The sequence below is a fragment of the Gobio gobio genome, assembly GCF_949357685.1.
Source record: "Gobio gobio genome assembly, chromosome: 12".
NCBI lineage: Eukaryota > Metazoa > Chordata > Actinopteri > Cypriniformes > Gobionidae > Gobio > Gobio gobio.
In genome coordinates, this window is record NC_137105.1 from 42,469,215 (window position 1) to 42,489,106 (window position 19,892).

A 19,892-nucleotide genomic window follows, 5' to 3' on the forward strand; every position below is an offset into this window, starting at 1 on the left:
TTTAGCAACACTAAGGGGGCATTTCACTTGGAAAATGCAGAAACGTATATGGACCTTTATATTGTTAAGCTCATGAAATCAGGTCTGATACCTCTGTTCTACACGAATCATGCAGAGTTGGAAGTATATCATCCACACTGTTGATCAGATTTCTTAACGAGAGTCCGACAGTCTGCAAATGAACAAACAAAAAACGTTAAAATAACAGTATGTGAATCCAAAAATGTTAATCAGTTTTAAGTCTAGGCTTTTGTTGTTGCTTTTTTTTTCAGATTGTCACTGGGGGTGGGCGATATACCCACAATCATATTTCACAATGAGAAATTGTATTTCACTATTTATGATATAGTTATTTTTATTTTATTTTGTTATTAAAAATTAGTGCTGTCAAACGATTAATTGCGATTAATCACATCCCAAATAAAAGTTTGTATTTACATAATATATGTGTGTTTACTGTGTATAATAATTATGTATATTTGAATAAACACACATGGATATATTTAAGAAATATTTGTATATACTGTATATATTATATAATTTATATTATATATAAATATTTTATATATCATTTTATATTACTATATATTTTATATATAAATATAAAAAAAAATCTTAAATATATACATCCATGTGGGTGTATTTATATATACATAATAATTGTACACAGTACATACACATATATTATGTAAACACAAACTTCTGTTATTTTGGATGTGATTAATCGCAATTAATCGATTTTGACAAAACTATTAAAAATAGGAACATTTACCATGTAACAAATACTACAGAAATTGGATAATAAAATATATAAATAAAACATTATTTTAAATAACATTTTAGTTTTAAAACTAAATTTAAGATTTATGTATTTGAATTGCTCATATAAAATCTCATACGTTTGGATTACACAGTTTTACCATAAATAAACTGTTAAACTTAATGTGATGCATATTTGTAAGTCATATAGATAAATGAAACAGGTAGGATTTCTGTAATAGCAGTAATAAACAATGTTTTTTAAATGAACAATAACCAGGTATATATATATATTTATTAATAAATCCAGTTTGTTTCAATTTCATACGTTTTGACTAATTGAATATTGCTTGTTCCTCAGCTAGCCATATTTGAACCATCTTCATACTTTTTAAATGAATAAATTGTATTGTTTTGACAATTAATAGATTTAAGATGATTTGAATAAATGCAATTTAATAAAATAAAATAGATGCTAATAGTTAATAATAACCTATGCCAAGAAATCTTACCCGTTTCATTTATATATAACTGACAAACATGCATCACATTAAAGCCATAATATGTAATTTTTCGCCACTAGAGGTCACTTATTAAAAAAAAAGGTGTAGTTTGATGATGCCCTGATTCTGCAGATCTTTTGCAGGGTAACGCAGTCCTGTTTTTATCATATTAGATACATTTGAGTGTGTTGAAAGTTATGTTATAATGCTACTCTGTGCGTTCGCTCGGCGGCTACTATGAGACACTTCTTGCACACTGAAGTAAGCTAGATCGATATTAGGCATGGTAAAACATGGTACTCGTGGTAAATCAAGAAAACGAGATTTAAACAATAAGACTAACTGTGTTGAGCTGTATAACAATGAATAGTTTTCAGTCGATGAATGTATCCAAAGAGTTGCTCACCTGTCTAATAAAACACAATATATTAAAGTGTCTTTGGCGTTTCCATGGTTTCTACAAAATAAAACTGGAAATCGAGGGTAACACGGGTATGATGTCACTGATAGGCGACACATGGACACGCTCCATGTCCTGGTTAAAATTGCTTATTTCTCTGGATTTAAACATTCTTGGAAACATTTGGGATAATGTAAGGACACGTCAACAAAAAATATAACATTGTTCTAGTAGATATTTTACTCCAAAAGTCTTACATATTGTGCCTTTAAGTTTATGTTAAAACTGTGAAATCCAAATGGATGGAAATTTGAATGATTTATAAGAGCAGAAAGGGATTTTCTCTGTCTTTTGTTGTTTTATTAACACTGATAAACATTCATACATGTTTCTTTATCACAAGTGTCACTGAATTTAAGTAGTACTTAAGTAGAAAAATCTCTATATAGACACTTTATATTGTCACTGTGATATATCCTCATACCATCCAGGTCTAATCTCACCTTGACAGGAGAGATGTATTCAGTAGATGGCAGTGTGTTAATGTCATTTTTCAGCTGCACCACCACTTTCACCACGTCCATGACACACTGGTACACACTATCCTCTGAGCGGTCCAGCTCTGCTGTAGGTGTAGGCTGCAAGCGAGAAGACAGACAGACGACACATGAAACGTCTCGGTTACGTATGTAACCCTCGTTCCCTGAAGGAGGGAACGGAGACGTACGTCGGAACTGACCGACGAATTGGGATCTGTTTTCAGAGACCGACCTACTTCGAGTAATTAAAAACGAGCCAATAAACATTGGCATGCAATCACGCATTCCACGCACCGCCCCGCATTGCGGGTATAAATAAGGAAGTGGAAGTGCCGCATACCGTTTTCAACTGAGGAGCCGAGATAAGTGGCTCGGGCCTTCAGCTGAAGCACAGCACCTGGCGACGGGACGTACGTCTCCGTTCCCTCCTTCAGGGAACGAGGGTTACATACGTAACCGAGACGTTCCCTTTCAGTCGGTCACGTTCGACGTACGTTGGAACTGACCGACGAATTGGGATCCCTACCAACACGCCAGGAGGCTGGCCCTTCCAGCGTCCTGCCTGAGCTCGCTGGACCACTCCTATGTTAGAGTGGGAGTCAGGGCTCCGGGCAGGGAAGGACAGTCACTGCTGTTCCTGCAAGACCCACTCAGCGTGACTATTGGATAACGCTGGGAAAGCGTGCCCGTCTCGGAAGATGGTACGCTGCGGACCACATCCTTCAATGGAAGGAGAGGTGGAATACACATAAGGACTAACCTAACAGGGTAGTGCAACAAATGGCAGTCTCTGGAGTGGACCCAACCTGGTTCCAGGGGGGGGAAGAACACAGCCAGAGACGACAGAGGAAGCTCTGTCGAGGGAAAGACACGGGGCTAGCCGAGTAGGGTAGCTGGTACCGTGGAAAATACACATATGGGGTAGCCTAGAGGGGACCGCAACATATGGAACCCAGCCTACACACACGTTCCACAAGCATTCGGGTGCAGGCCTGGCATCAGACGGCCGCCACGTCTGAGACCGAAGGGGTGACGGAGGAACTCACAGGGTTAGCCGAATTTCGGGGAACACGACTGGAGCAAAATAGACGCACGTATCCGGCCCAGAGGGCGGGAGTGGCGTTGCAAGCCGACACTTAGAACGGGCACTTAGCGCTTCTGGCCACTGGGGGCGAGAATGCGGGAAGATACCGGCTCTACACGGAGGCTATAAAATCTAGCGAACGTGTTAGGTGTCGCCCAGCCCGCAGCTCTACATATATCTGTCAGCGAGGCGCCTTGAGCCAACGCCCAGGAAGAAGCAACACTCCTTGTTGAGTGTGCTCGCAACCCGAACGGGCAAGGTACGTCTTGGGACTGGTAGGCCAAGACAATGGCATCCACTATCCAGTGGGCCAACCTCTGCTTGGAGACAGCCTTTCACTTCTGCTGGCCTCCGTAACAGATGAAGAGCTGCTGTGAGGATCTGAAGCTCTGAGTCCGGTCAACTTAAGCGCGAAGAGCGCGGACGGGACATAACAAAGCTAGGGCTGGGTCTGCCTCCTCCGAAGGCAGCGCTTGCAGGTTCACCACCTGGTCCCGAAAGGGAGTGGAAGGAACCTTGGGCACGTATCCAGGCCGGGGTCTCAGGACAACGTGAGAGTTGGCCGGCCCGAATTCTAGGCACGATTCGTCGACCGAGAGTGCATGCAGGTCCCCTACCCTCTTGATTGAAGCCAATGCAATCAGGAGAACTGTCTTCATGGACAGGATTTTTATCTCAACAGACTGCAAAGGCTCAAACGGGGGACCCTGAAGTGCTCTGAGCACCAGGGCTAAGTCCCAAGAGGGTATCGAGGTAGAACGAGGAGGATTTAGTCTCCTCGCACCTCTGAGGAACCTGACGATTAAGTCGTGCTTACCTAAGGATTTACCATCTACTGCATCATGATACGGCGCTATTGCTGCGACGTACACTTTGAGGGTGGAGGGAGACAGCCTTCGATCCAACCCATCCTGCAGGAAGGAAAGCACAACGTTAATCGAACACTTTCGGGGGTCTTCCCGGCGGGAAGAGCACCACTCGACGAACAGGTTCCACTTCAGAGAGTAGAGGCGCCTCGTAGAGGGGGCTCTAGCTGAAGCGATGGTGTCTACCACTGCTTGTGGTAGGCCACCTAGAACCTCCGCGTCCCAGACATGGAGATTCCAGAGGTCTTGACGCGAGTGCCATAGAGTGCCCCGCCCCTGAGAAAGCAGGTCCTTCCTCAGGGGGATCGGCCAGGGAGGGGCTGTCGCGAGGAGTGTGAGTTCTGGGAACCAGGTCCGGTTGGGCCAGTAGTTGGGCCTGACGGTTGATGTACGCAATGGCCGCAGTGTTGTCCGAACGGACCAGTACGTGCTTGCCCCGAAGCGGTTTCTTGAACCGGGCCAGGGCAAGACGTACCGCCAGTAACTCTAGGCAATTGATATGCCAACGCAGTTGGGGCCCCGTCCACAGACCCGAAACTGCGTGCCCGTTGTACGTGGCCCCCCAGCCCGTGGATGAGGCATCCGTGAAGACCACAGCATGCCTCGACACCTGTTCTAGGGACACTCCGGCCCGGAGAAACGAGGGGTCTGACCACGGACTGAAGGTTTGGCGACAGTAAGGAGTAACTAGGACCTGGTACCGACCGCTCTGCCACGCCCATCTCGGGACTCGGTCGTGAAACCAGCGTTGAAGCGGTCTCATATGAAGCAATCCGAGCGGCGTTACCGTGGCTGCAGATGCCATATGCCCCAGGAGCCTCTGAAAGAATTTCAGTGGGACCGCTGTCCTGCCTTTGAACGTATTCAAGCAGTTCAACACTGACCGGACGCGCTCTGGAGTGAGGCGCGCTGTCCGGCTGACCGAATCCAGCTCCATACCGAGATAAGAGATCCTCTGCGCGGGGCAGAGTTTGCTCTTATCTCGGTTGACCCGAAGTCCCAACAGGCTGAGGTGACTGAGCACCATGTCCCTGTGTTCGCACAACTGCTCCCGAGACTGGGCGAGTATGAGCTAGTTGAGTAAGCGAACGCCGCGTTCTCTGAGCGGAACAATGGCTGCCTCGACGACCTTCGTGAAGACGCGAGGCGACAGGGACAGCCCGAAGGGCAAGACTTTGTACTGATATGCCCTCCCCTCGAACGCAAAGCGCAGGAACGGTCTGTGTCGAGGAAGGATAGAGACATGAAAGTACGCGTCCTTCAGGTCGATCGCTGCGAACCAATCTTGGGGACGGATGCATTGGAAAATGCGTTTCTGCGTTAACATTTTGAACGGAAGCTTGTGCAGGGCCCGATTCAGAATGCGCAGGTCCAAGATTGGTCTTAACCCACCCCCTTTCTTGGGTACAATGAAGTAGGGGCTGTAGAACCCCGACCTCATATCGGCAGGAGGAACCGGCTCGACCGCGCCCTTCGCCAGCAGGACATCGATCTCGGACCGCAAGACATGGGCATCGCTGCTCCGCACGGAGGTGAAGAGGATGCCCCTGTACTTGGGAGGCCGGCGTGCGAATTGAATCGCATAGCCGAGTCTGATGGAACGGATGAGCCAGCGAGACGGCCTGGGGAGACCTAGCCAGGCCCCGAGAGACCGAACTAGCGGGACCAACGGCACCACAGACGTACCCGGGGTGAGGCAGCGAGGTGGAGTATTCAGACCCAACTCGGGAGGCCCGGAGGCGGCCCGGAGTGTTGTCTGAATACTCCAGGTGGGGCAGAGAGTGGGTGAGAAGGCCCGGGGGCGTCCTCGGTGCCCACTCTGCTGCCCCCTGGCGAGGGGTGAGAGGGAAGGAAAGGAGTGGCAAGGCCCGGGGGCGTCGCGCACTGCCAACCTGTCCCTCTCGGGGCTCAGGGAGGGAAGAAACTGCTCTTTTATTGAGAATGTGGGTACCGCTGGACCCCGGAGGGCCAGCGGCAGGATGTTCACGGTACCAGTCTTGACATTCTCCCCCCGGTCCTCCTCCGGGGGGAGGAGGGGTGCGGACACCACCTCCCCTGGAGCAGCTCCTCTTCTCCCTGGGCTCCCCGTGTCAGGGCCGCTTGCCCTTGCGCTTGCCTGCCGACTTAGCGGGCCCCGACACGGGTTGGGCGGCACCCTGACGGCCGGCACCCTGCTTCCCCGGTGGTGGAGGCTGCTGCTTGGGTTTAGCAGGGGCGGAGGCGGCCGCAGGGGGACGCCCTCGGCGACGAGCAGGCGGAGGTGCAGCCGGCGACTGGGTGGAGGCAGCAGCAGGTCGCCGGGGCAGGATGTTCTTGATGGCCTCCATCTGCTTCTGTGCCACCGAGAACTGCTGGGCGAAGCTCTCGATGGCGTCGCCGAAGAGGCCGGCCTGACAGACAGGGGCGTTGAGGAACCGCACTTTGTCGGTCTCACGCATATCTGCCAGGTTCAGCCATAGGTGGCGTTCCTGGACCACCAGAGTGGACATCGCCCGACCCAGGGTGCGTGCGGCAACTTTCGTCGCCCGGAGGGCGAGGTCCGTTGCGTTACGCAGTTCCTGCATAACCCCTGGGTCGGAACTACCCTCGTGCAATTCCTTGAGCGCTTTGGCCTGGTAGACCTGCAGGAGCGCCATGGCATGCAGAGAAGACGCGGCTTCTCCACAGGCTGTGTAGGTCTTGCCCGTTAGGCTGGACGAGAACCTACACGCCCGGGAGGGGAGACGCGGATGGCCCCGCTAGTCGGAGCCGGTCTTAGGACACAGTTGCATCGCAACCGACCGTTCCACTGGAGGGACCTCCACGTAGCCCTTAGCCGCGCCTCCATCGAGGGTAGTGAGGACGGAGGAACTCGCTGATCGTGAACGAGCGCTGTAGGGCGCTGTCCATGACTTTGTGAGCTCCTGATGCACTTCCGGAAAGAAAGGCACTGGGGCGGGGCGCTGAGAACCAGCACGGGCCGTCCCGAGATACCAATCGTCCAGCCGCGAGGGTTCGGGACACGGTGGAGGGTTCCACTCGAGCCCGACACTCGCGGCGGCCTGGGAAAGCATAGCCGTGAGCTCTGGATTAGACTCGGGCAACGGTGCCACACCCGAAGGGGGCAACGCAGCCGAATCCTCATCTCCAGAGTCCATTAGCTCGTCCCCCGATGCAGCTATCGATAACATATCCTCAGCAGGAGCCCCGAAAGAAAAGGGCGGCCCCCCATGGGAAGGACCACCGCGATCTTCCGGGAACTGCGCCGGCGCAGCGGAGGGGGGAGGGGCCCGAGCAGCCTGTTGACTGGGCGGGGGTGCCCTGACCGTCACCCTCAGATCTCCACCAAAGGCATCAGCCAAAGTAGCAGCCCTCTGATTTGCAGCGGGAGGACCACTAGATCATTTGCAGCGAACATGACTCATCCACGAAAGCCGCCTCTGCGTGCTGAACGCCCAAACACGAGAGACAGCGATCGTGTCCGTCAACTGGGGACAGAAACCGACGGCATCCAGAAACACACGGTTTGAATGACATCTTGAAAAAGACGCAGGGTCAAACCGTGTTGCTCTTTTAGTGAGAGAAGAAAGAAACTGCTCCGACAGTGCCGAGGCACACAGGGGAAATGGCCGCGGCTCACAGCGGTTCAAAGGTGCAAGCCCGCTGTGAGCACTCAATGGGAAAACGCCCAGCGAGCTGTGAAAACAGCTGTTTGTTCTCCTCGGAGTCTCGCGACCACCGCTGCAAGGCACCGTCACACCGACACTGGACCGGAACAGGTAGGACCTTCTTTCTCTCTGCTCGTAGATAATGTTGAAAAACTCTTCGTAGGAACACCAGGAATGCTGAATGCTCGGCTCCGAAGTTGAAAGCGGTATGCGGCACTTCCACTTCCTTATTTATACCCGCAACGCGGGGCGGTGCGTGGAATGCGTGATCGCATGCCAATGTTTATTGGCTCGTTTTTAATTACTCGAAGTAGGTCGGTCTCTGAAAACAGATCCCAATTCGTCGGTCAGTTCCGACGTACGTCGAACGTGACCGACTGAAAGGGAACTGAATTATGGTTACAATCATTGTGCTGGGAAAGTGGGGTCAATTATTTACACATTAAACATATACAACCTGCATAATGTACCTAAGTGTAAACGAGTCTTTACCTGCACTGAAATTCTAGGAGGTTTTGTAGGAGGATGATGCAGTTCAGCTTTAAGTGGATACAGGAAACAGTCAGTATAGGAGGTAACTGGTTAATAGGACATCAAATATATCATCAAATATAAATATAATGTGCAATCACTTGACAGCCGTATCTTGATTTGAAATTATCACATTGAACGCACTTTTTTCTAGAAGGCAGAGGACTTACCATAACTAAGTGGCGGTTCAGGTGCCTGGTAATAAATACAAAATTAATTATTGGGGTTGTCAAGTACCTGACCATAACATTTTACACTCAGGTTGTAGTCATTTTTTACACAGTACATCATATCTATGAACTGGAATCTGGAATGAAAATATAATTGATAAAACATGTAATATGGATTTGAAAAAATGAAAGAACATACACACCTCGGGAATTTTTGTGTCCTCATGAACCATTGGGTCCTGAGAAAGAGCAGCAAGCATGCAATGTGAATTATAAGAAATATTAAGGACAGACCTATATTTCCATACATAAGAAATGGGTAAAATGGTTTTCCTCCTTACCAGAAGCTTCTCCTCCTTCTTTAACCATTTTGTGTCCTCCTCCATCTGCTCTTTCTGCATCTTCATTGTATCCTGCATGCGCTCCTTCTCCACCTGCCACAGCTTCTGGGCATCTTCCTTACTGGATGGCCCAAAGCTGAACTCGCCCTCCTACACACACACACAAACCAATATAGCTTCTAATGAAATTCTACAATCATTTTCTTTTATAATGTTTAAAATAATAATTTAAAAAAACGAATACAAAAATGAAATCAAATAAAAATACATTTAAAATAGACATAATGGCCTAATTTTACCCCAAGACTGAGGCGTCTGGGCGAGGCCTTCGGAACGGACAGGATGTTGGTCGAGTCCACAGGTGACTGGTAATCAGATGGGCTGGCCAGGTCTGGTGAACTGGCACATAAAGCCTCATTAAGCTGGTGAAAATAAGAGCAGAATAGATTAAATTAATATAAAATTAATAGTGCTGTCAAAATTAGCACGTTAATGTATACAATAAATTTTTTCAGTTTAACGCGTTAAAAATATTTAAAGCAACACGCCACTTTTTTTGAAAACAGGCTCATTTTCCAACTCCCCGAAAGTTAAACCGTTGAGTTTTTCTGTTTTTGAATCCATTCAGCCAATCTCCGGGTCTGGCAGTAGCACTTTTAGCATAGCTTAGCATAGATCATTGAATCTGATTAGACCGTTAGCATCTCACTTAAAAAATGACCAAAGAGTTTCAATATTTTTTTTCTATTTAAAACTCTTCTGTAGTTACATTGTGTACTAAGGCCGACGAAAAATGAAAAGTTGCAGCGCCTGAAAATAGGCTAACTTCCGTCAACATAACCAACGTGACAACCTGCTTGCACAGAGAGCATGCTGGGGACTAGTTTCAGGCACTGTGTAATATGTACGGTAGCAAAGTTCCTTAATTATTACGCAGGAATGAGAGTATAGTTCCTAGCCATATCGGCCTAGAACATCTCACGATGTAATTACAGAAGAGTCAAGTTTTAAATAGGAAAAATATCGAAACTCTTTGGTAATTTTTTGAGCGAGATGCTAACGGTCTAATCAGATTCAGTGATCTATAATAAGCTATGCTAAAAGTGCTACCGCCAGACCCGGATATCGGCTGAATGGATACGAAAATGGTAAAACTCAACTGTTTAACTCTAGCGGAGTTGGAAAATGAGCCTATTTTAAAAAATAGTGGCCTTTTTTCCTTTAACGCGATTAACGCAGCATCCATTTTTTCTGTCATCCTTTGGCTACCATTGCATTATATGATCACTCTCTTATTCATGCAAATGCTTTTAAAACAAATAAAGGGCGACAAAAGGGAAGGCACTATCTATGAATATCCTGTGTGTCTATGTGATACACACACAACGCACAGAAAGACGAGCGCCAGTACCGGGTTCTCTTTCGCGCTTGAAGGAACAACACACAGAATTATGCCAAAATGTCAGTTTTGTGAAGTATTGTCAAAAAAAGCAGTCTTAAATGAGTTCAATAAAGTCTTAATTGAACTTGAGAGAAAATGAGATGCGCGTGACAGCACGTCAGTTCCGCGTCTTGTTCGGCAGTGGCCGATCTTAAAGTGACAGCAGCCTAATTAACCAGTTGCTGTGATGTCTGTCATTAATGTTAATCAAAGAACAAAGGTAACAGAGAAAATAATAAGGATTAATCTATTTCTATATATTTAATCTATATATTTAATTTATTATTTATGCAGTGCAGACTGTTTGACAACTTTTTTCAATTTCTGTATATTTCCTACCTGTTAGACAGGTATGAAGACCACAGGTAAATATGACATTTATTATAATGGGTTTATGTGAAGATTGTTTTAAGTTCACTTCCATTAAAAGTTGTTATTTTTTAAAAGCCTAATATATGATATAGCTTTCAATTATGCTGTAATGTTGAATGTCTATCATTAATGGTTAGAAAAAAAATTAATTCATCAGTTAATTAATTTTTTTAATCAATTGACACAGCACTGAAAAGTAAATATATACAAAATATAATTCTTTACATTTATTAGTATATACAATATTTATTAAATATTTTTGTCATATATATAATGTACCTTTTCCTACAGGACATTTAAACAAAAAGAACACACTACCTGAAGATGTAGGCCGACTCCAAGGGTATTTCCGAAGCGGCTAGTATTGACTCTGGAAGGCTGGAGGAGTAAACAAAATACACTGACTGTTAAGAGGAATGTGCTGTTGTAACTGAGTGTAAGGGCAAACAAAAAGAAAATGAAAGCTGAGAGCTACCTTTGGTGGAGGTTCACTAATGTTAAACTTGGGCTCCAGGAACCGGGTGTTACGGGCTTTGTCTCTCTCTCTCTCCACCTCCGCCTCCTTCTCCATTTGGTGGACATCACTGTTAAAAAAGATTGCGTTATTTACAATGAATGTAAACACAATGGAAAAAGGATGAATAATACATCAGTTGACGCAATGTTCTCACCACCAGTATAATTTACAGAAAAACAAACAAGATCTCATATCAATAACAGTGATTATTATAGGGCAGAAACCTGATGTTGCAGGCTAGTTCAGTGAAGGTGGGTCTCTCACGGGGGTCGTAGCTCCAGCAGCGGGTCATGAGTGAGTACAGGGCAGGAGGGCACTGCTCAGGTTTGGGCAGCCTGTTGCCCTGTTCCAGCTGGTTAATCACATCACGATTGTCCAGCCAGTGGAACGGCTGTTTACCTCGGTTCATAATCTCCCACACACACACAGCTGGACGGGAGCAACACGAGAGAATACGTGAGGAGATGAGGACATGAGGAGGAATCACATTTTACTCTTCTCATTCTCAAATGTACTTATTTGATTAGTAACTTAAAATTCCCTTTTTTTTCATTTAACGTCATAATGTTCCTATGTTTTAAAAAGTTCTAATTGTAAAACTTTGTTTATTTCCACATATGGTCTCAGATTTTCAGCCCACTGTACTCAGACAGCAACAAAGGGCCTATTTACACCTGGTTACGTCATGCGTTTTCTCTGATCGGATATTTATCCGATTGTGAGAAGACCAGGTGTAAATGCCCTCTGAAACGCATTTGAGATTGATTTAAATCCGATCGCTCAAACCACTTCAGGAGGTGGTCTGAAGTCTAAATGCATCTGGTTGTTGAAACCACATATATAAATTTTAACTTCTCCCAACAATGCTGAAAAATATACGTGTGTGAGTGCATTATAGGCTATATGTCATGTTATAGCCAGATATGATGTGTTGCTGTCTGGGCATGCATATAAACAATATGCATGATTTCCCAGAATGCTCTGTATGTTTAAGCCAAGTGGCAACCTCCCCCAGTTTCTCTTGAAGCCAATACGGAAGTGACTTAAACTGCAATTCAACTGGCCACTAGAGACAGGCTCCAGAAGGGAGCAGAACCTCATTGAGCCCCATGTTAAAATGCCCAACTTTACAGCAGAAAAAAACATGTTTACAGCCTGGTACAAATTCTGGTTTTGATCTATACAGCTCATTCTGCCCTTCATGACAACTGTGAGGGGGGTGAATATTATTAATATTCATCCGTTTAAATTATATTACGCCTTAAAATTCTGCATAATTAAGGGTGTGGCCACTTGAATGACAGATGGATTGCCACTATGGTCGAGCTAGGCGAGTGTGGTTTCAACAATCAGTCACCTCAGCTCCACCCATGTCCCACCTTTTTGCCCATTTTCAGTTATCCAGGAGTGACGCGCGGTGACACACTGCCACGATGGCAACGGCCGACTTTACGTCCTATTAACCCTAAATCAAACCCCAATCAGTACTTAATGTATAATTACACAGGAACAAGGATACATTTAAATAAAGTGTAACCAAGCATTTGGGTCAGTAAGTTTCTTTGGCAACACTTTACAACAAGGTTCCATTTGTTAACATTAGTTAAAGGGATAGTTCTGCCAAAAACAACATTTTTATGTTTATCTGCTTACCCCCAGGGCATCCAAGATGTCGGTGTCTTTGTTTCTTCAGTAGAACACAAATTAAGATTTTTAACTCCAACCGTTGCAGTGTGATAGTAGTATAATGCATGTCAATGGGGATATTTTAGAGTATGAGAGCAATGAGAGTAAAAACACATAGACATACGAATCCTTATTAAACCATGCGGCTCGTGGCGACACACCAATGTCTTAAGACACAAAACGATCGGTTTCTGCGAGAAACCGAACAGTATTTATGTTATTTTTTTTACCTCTTATCAGATGAATGTCATCTAGTATTCCCAGCGCCATAAATTCCGGCAAATAAGGTCAAAATACTGGCACGATCAAAGATATATATACGTAGATGCCTCATTGATTCGACCGATTTGCGCAGGCACTAATGAGGAATCTATGTATATATCTATGATCGCGCCTGTATTTTGCATGTATTTTGACTTTATTCGCCGGAAGTGATGGCGCGGGGACGACTGATGCAGAGCCATAGAAAAAAATGAAATAAATGTTTAAATATGGATATTTTTCGTACACAAACGCATCGATTCACTTCAGAAGGCCTTTATTAACACCCTGGAGCCGCGTGGAGCACGTTATTTGACGGACAGATGCATTTTTTATGGACTTCAAAAACAAAGTTACTATTACTGCTATTATAAAGCTTGGTTTAGCCAGAACATTTTCAATATAACTCAGATTTTATTAGTCTGAAAGAAGAATGTTATATACACCTCGGATGACTTGAGTAAATCATGGGCTAATTTTCATTTTTGGGTGAACTATCCCTTTAACAAGAACTAACAATAAAAAATACTTCTAAAGTATTTATTAACCTTGGTTCATGTTCATTTTAACATTTACTACTAATACAGTTAGTATCAAAAGTTTATCTGTTAAGTTTATTAATGGTCCTGAGTTCACATGAACTAACAATGAACAGTTGTATCTTTATTATCTAATATTAAGAAAGATCAATAAATACTGTAACAAATGAATTGCATAATGGGACCTTATTGTTAAGTGTTACCATTAAGTAAAATAAAAAAAAATCATACTTACTAATCAGAAAATATGCATTAAATTGATACAAAGGAACATTTAAGGTATTTAATTCAGAATAAAATTTCAGTCCCTCTTTTATGAAAAAGTGAGGCCAAAGCTTTAGTAACTGTGTTGGGATCATCTTTCCGGCACTTTTTCCTTGCTTCAGTACAAATGATGGTGCATCTGGAGGGGCAGCACTCTTATGTGAAGCCATTCATCAGAGAGACTGAGTGAAAGCTCATGATTCACAGAACATAGCAGCTGAGGGCCAGAAACAGAATGGTTTCTGTCTCTCTAGTCGTGTTATTTACCCCATGTGTCAGTGAGGAGCTTCAGAAATAAAATAAAATCTGTTGACTCAAGCTCAATATCAGTTAATCAAAGACTAATATAGATACAGTATGGAACTATTATTACAGATGTGTTTTATACCAATATGATTCTTTAGTAATTGCACCAAGAAATTAGTTTAAAATGAACTGGCAAATTGTTTTGAAGGAAATGAAAGTCAGTTATTGTATGTTAATTTCTATAAATTAAGTTTAATAGTGGGCCTGGAGCACTGAATAATGTTTTCAAGCATGCCAAAACAGGAAATTGGGTTTATAAAAATGAATTATGTGCCCTCTGAGCACTTTAGGATGACTAATCAAAATGTTTGAAATATTTGTTTCTAAACACCAGACTTAAAGCAGCACTAGGTAGGTTTTGCTCTCGGGCTCCCCCTACAGTTGGGAAACAGTATTGTCCTCTACTACTGTCGTAAACTGTCATTCTACATCAGGGGATGCATCGCACGTGCATTTGTTGACATGACAACCATGACGCCGCATTCACACGGGGCGTCGGCGTCAATGCTTCTCGGCCCGTGTGAATGCGGCGTGATAGCCCTGAACACTGCAGGAGTTCACATGCAGGTGTTCTGCTTGCATCACGTGTGAAATGTCTTCATCCCAGGTACAATGGCATATGTTTCAGCATGTCATATGAATATAATTTCATGGGTTTTATTTTTTTTCAAACGCCAAATGATCGCGATGCTCACGTTTACAAGCCAGCATCATTATAGTAGCCTAGTCTATTAGTTCCCGTTTTACAGAATCTATATTATACTTCAATTCAATGTTTGAGTAGTATGTAATAACCATATATCGTCAATATTACAATATCAATCTACCATAGATGAATCTGCGAATTTGAAAAATCGATTTGCATTATAGCTTGCGGCAAGACAAATAAACAAATATCACAGACATGTTAGGTATCCTAAAATATGATTTTGTACGTCTTATGTAGGCTTTACTTGCAAGAATGTAGCCTCCTCCTCCTTCAGCTCACACCAACGAGCAAACGCTGGCCCAATGTTGATCCTCGTCCTGCCTTTAATCTGATCACTTTCTCGTTTCCTCTTTTTGCTTTCCTCCGACAAAACCTTTGCTTTCTTATTTTTCTATGCTGTTTCGGCCATGACTACAACATTCGGCAAACAAATGATAGTTGGGCTCGCACGTCCGAATTTAAAGCTACACTATGTAACTTTTCCGTCCACTAGAGGTCGCCTGTTCAAAACAAAGGCGTAGTTTGATGACGGCACGTTTGAGCGCAGAATCTCGGGACATGTGGTCTTCACCTCACAGCCGGTGGAAAACAGTCAGGATAGGACTCGGGCAGAAATCATGTTCATGGATGCGATTATTAACATTACTGTAGTGAAGCAGAGCAGGACCGAGTGTTGTGGAGCTGAGCAAGGCCGCAGGAGCGATTGAAGAGCGGGACTGTTATTATGGCATAGTCGCTGGCGGGACTTTTATTATGACACGGTTGCCGGCGCAACTTCCTCTTTTCCAGTCATGAGTTTGAGGTAACGCAACTCTGTTTATCGTATTAGATATATCTGAGTGTGTTGAAAAGGAAGTTATGACGTTCGCTCGGCGGCTGCTATGACACTTGTTCACAATGCAGTGAGAGTAAAGCGTTTCACTGAATAAAACCGGAGACCGAGGGTGACGCAGATATGACGCAATCGACAGGCGACTCCTTCAAATGCATAGCTCACACGTCCCGGTTCCTTGGTTAAAATAGCAATTTTCTCACGATTTACAAATAGTTGAAAACATTTGGGATATTCTAAGTACTCAACTGAACAAAATATATAACACTGGCCTGGTGGTTTCTGGATATTTTACTGCAAAAATCCTACATAGTTCACCTTTAAGGAAGTGGGGGTGGTGGTGGAAGTGACGTATATGCCGTAAAGCAGTCGAATTTTGTAGTTCTTTTTGTTCTCGGGTTACTACCCGAAACCCGAAGTTTAAAAGTACGATTAAAAACGATACAGACCCCGTCAGGCTATGGCAGACGTGTCATTCAACCTATTGTAAGTCGATGTATCTTCGCAAGAGTCTTGAAAATATATTATGAAGGTTGAAAAGTTACCTAGTGCTGCTTTAATGAATTTAAATGTGTGAGTATAAATATATACAAACAAATTTTGGCAATATTTATAAGCGAATGTCTGTCTAAATTACTGTAACAGTGGTTGGTACACTGGCCATGTGTTAAAATCTGATGATTTTCTTCTATTCACTCACCATACATCCACACATCACTGGCCGCGGTGAAGCGTCTGAAGTTAATGGATTCAGGAGCCATCCATTTGATCGGTAAACGAGTAACAGATGCTGCAGACATAATGCAAGGTAATGAGAAATTTCTATGCTTGCTAAACAAAATACACAAACACAACTAAGAATGTTTTCATTATTTATATTAGATGAGTTTAGATGCAGTTTCAACAGGGAATGAAACAATGAATCATGCAATGATACAAAAAATCACAACTTTTATAAGTGTGTAAAACAGCTGAGGTAACCTTTGTAATATTCTTCATCCTCTATGTATCTGGAAAGGCCGAAGTCACCAAGCTTCACACACTCAGGGGTGGCAACAAGCACATTTCGTACAGCTATGTCTCTGTCAACCAGATTACAACAATTTAGGATTAATGCATGGATTTCAGAATGTCTTTGCATTTGGTTTGACTCTTTTTCTGACAGCAGCACTTAATACAACACAAATGTGTGTAAAACCTGATGATTATGTTCTCCAGAATTTATTGAGATGATCTAAAGAGCTTCAATAGAATCAAGAACATCTGACCATCCGTAGTTGCATCCAAGAGTTGTCACTAACACTTTTTACTTAATGTCTTAATTTAATGGTAAAAATCTAGTAATCTGTACTATTCACATACTATTCCTTTTTTATTTAGAAAACCCAAGTTAAGATTAATTGATTGGTTTGAGTGCCATTTTGTCAAGCAAAAAAAAAACCTCACCATTATGGTGATCAGTGTTCCATTTTGTTGGGCACTTGGAATGTGTGTACACTTATTATTATAACTCTCTATTGATGCAGCGATGCAACAAGAAATCACAGTTATTTGGTTTCAAAGGAAGATAAGTAATAAATAGGTTGCTTTTAAAAGTTTACATAGCTTCTGACTGAATAATTAACTATAGTTAATGATTTAGTCAGAAATTAAGGCCACCTTTTAAAATTAACCTATGTAATATTTCCCTTTATGTTGTATAATGATCGTTTACAATTTTATTGCTAACACTTACATCATAACACATGTGAAACTTTTTATTGGGATGATATAATCCCTCTATATTTGTAACAATATATTGCAGTTGACCATGCTTGAGTCACACACAGACGTCAACATTCAGCATGCAAAACACAACAATGGTAGCTATACTCAGTCAAGAGTAAATCTAAAGTAAAAGATCAAGTACTCTCTACAGTTATTTTTTAGTTACTAGAACTCGTGTGTAAGTGAACTACACTAACTAAGCATTTGTTAGCATATTCCTATTTCACTTTACTTGTTGTTGTTTTTTAAGGCAATCGGTTTGCATGCTTTTTTTAAGTAAGTCTAACTAATTCGATTTTACAGAGTAGTGACTTAAAATAGTACAGATTTTTTTATATCATAATATTCCATTATTTAAAAAGTATAGACCCACTGTATGTACAGTATATAAACAACAAGTGATTTCCCAGAATGCTCTGTGTATTAAAAATGTAAACGCATTACTACAGTACATGCATTAACAGTTAAAAAGTTTTGGGTTGGTAAGATTTTTAAACTTATTTATTTCAAATAAATGCTGTTCTCTTGAACTTTCAACTTGAAAATGTTTTATGGTTTTCACAAAAATATAAAGCAGGTTTTCAACATTGATAATTGATAATAAGAATAATAAATGCTTCTTGCACACCAAATCAGCATATTGGAATGATTTCTGAAGGATCATGTGACACTAAAGACTCGAGTGAAGGGGCGGTCACACTGCACATTTCATTCCATTGACTTCCATTCAAATGCACGTGAATGCATCAGGCTGGAAACGCAAGCTCATACGAAAAGTTTCTCATTTCGCTGTGTTCCAAAGTTCAACCTTGGTGAACTCTGAGCTGCGAATTTGCATCACATGACGACGTGTGACCAGTAGAAGAATGAAACTTCACGGTGTGACCTCTTAGCTGAATTAAAAGAACAATATTTTTGAAGTAAAGTCGAGTAATTTTTTTACATTTTTAGTGTACTACTATTTGTTATATGTTGAATTCATGTTTATAAAAAAGACACTTCTGAGAGTGACGTCATATCACGACCTTTGCAGCGTCCGAAGAAATTTTGCATGCTCAAATTCTAGTGTGACCGCGGCTTAATGTTGCTGAAAATTCAGCTTTGCCAACACAAGAATTAATTACATTTTAAAATTATACTAAAATTGAAAACAGTTGTAATAATATTTTCACAATATTATTGTTTTTATTGTATTTTTGATCATATCAATGCAGCATTGGCGAGCATAGGAGACTTCTTTCAGAAATTCCCAAACGTTTGAAATGAAAAAATACTGAATTGAATGTCATACCGGTGGACCATGTTCACTCCCTGTAGGTAAACAAGCGCTTTGCAGATCTGTAGGCTGAAGAGAACCAGAGTTATGCTGGTCAAGCTCTGCTGATTTTTTGTCAAGTACTTCCCCAGCTGTAAGCGCAAAATAAGTATATTTAGAGAAGGATTAATGTGGCAGAATTTCCACTTTATTAAAGTGGAGCATTACACATCATATAGGAATAGTCTTTCTGCTGCCCTGAAACGCATTTTTCATTCCCTATTATGGTTTTAAAAGTATTTAGTTACTGTATTTAAGCACACCCATGTTTGTGCTTACCATTACACAACTGCTCAAGCCAGTCATTCTGAACTTGACAAGGATCAGTCATATTGATTCATTTAATACTGAACTTCCTGTGAGTTTGTAAACCGTTTATGACGGTTTTACAGAGCCTGTAAATGTTAATAGAGCCATATCAATGGCATTCACTTAATTGAGTTTGCTACATCAATCACAGCCATTCTGGCAAATGGAATTACACTATGGATTGAAAGGGAATTTTATTGATTTAATTTAAAAGTTACGTAAACCCCTCTATCTCATATAATACATTACCACCCTTGCCAAAATAATTCCTCATAGTGACAACATTATTGGCCCTGCAATTTTCCAAAAGACGTGTTTTGACATATAATAAAAACAAGAGTGATAGCATCCAGCATCAGAGCTGTTGCTTACCTCTCCGTGCTGACACAGCTCCATGACGATCCATACCGGGTCTTCCTCAATGACACCAATCAGCTGCACTATGTGTGGATGGTCTAGGTTCTTCATGATAACTAGACGGGTGGGATGTTATAATGCAAAAAAGAATACAGTTACTTATTATTATTTAGCATTGTACCATGCCTTTATTGTTTAATTATACAAGATTCCAAATATGGCTGTATAGAGATGGACCCAGAATATAAAAATCCATCATTAAAACTTATTTTTAAACCCATCATTAAAAATTACATAAATCTTCCAAATCTATTGTGTGAAAACTATTTATTATATTATTAAATAATGAATTTCTACCCAATAAAATAGTTTAGCCA

At 42.5% G+C, this 19,892-nt stretch overlaps 1 protein-coding gene across 1 annotated transcript in view; it reads right to left on the reverse strand.

The window, feature by feature from the left end:
* Positions 1-19,892, reverse strand: part of ptk2bb (protein tyrosine kinase 2 beta, b) — a 33,704-nt gene that overhangs the window by 909 nt on the left and 12,903 nt on the right. The window contains exons 17-30 of the mRNA XM_079831050.1: positions 19,531-19,631; positions 18,826-18,941; positions 16,749-16,849; positions 16,468-16,557; positions 11,395-11,599; positions 11,129-11,237; positions 10,972-11,031; positions 9,140-9,262; positions 8,841-8,990; positions 8,703-8,738; positions 8,500-8,524; positions 8,291-8,337; positions 2,166-2,300; positions 92-172 (exon numbers count right to left, since the gene is read on the reverse strand). Coding sequence (XP_079687176.1) covers positions 92-172; positions 2,166-2,300; positions 8,291-8,337; positions 8,500-8,524; positions 8,703-8,738; positions 8,841-8,990; positions 9,140-9,262; positions 10,972-11,031; positions 11,129-11,237; positions 11,395-11,599; positions 16,468-16,557; positions 16,749-16,849; positions 18,826-18,941; positions 19,531-19,631 — 1,379 coding nt within the window. The remainder of the gene's footprint in view (positions 1-91; positions 173-2,165; positions 2,301-8,290; positions 8,338-8,499; positions 8,525-8,702; positions 8,739-8,840; positions 8,991-9,139; positions 9,263-10,971; positions 11,032-11,128; positions 11,238-11,394; positions 11,600-16,467; positions 16,558-16,748; positions 16,850-18,825; positions 18,942-19,530; positions 19,632-19,892) is intronic.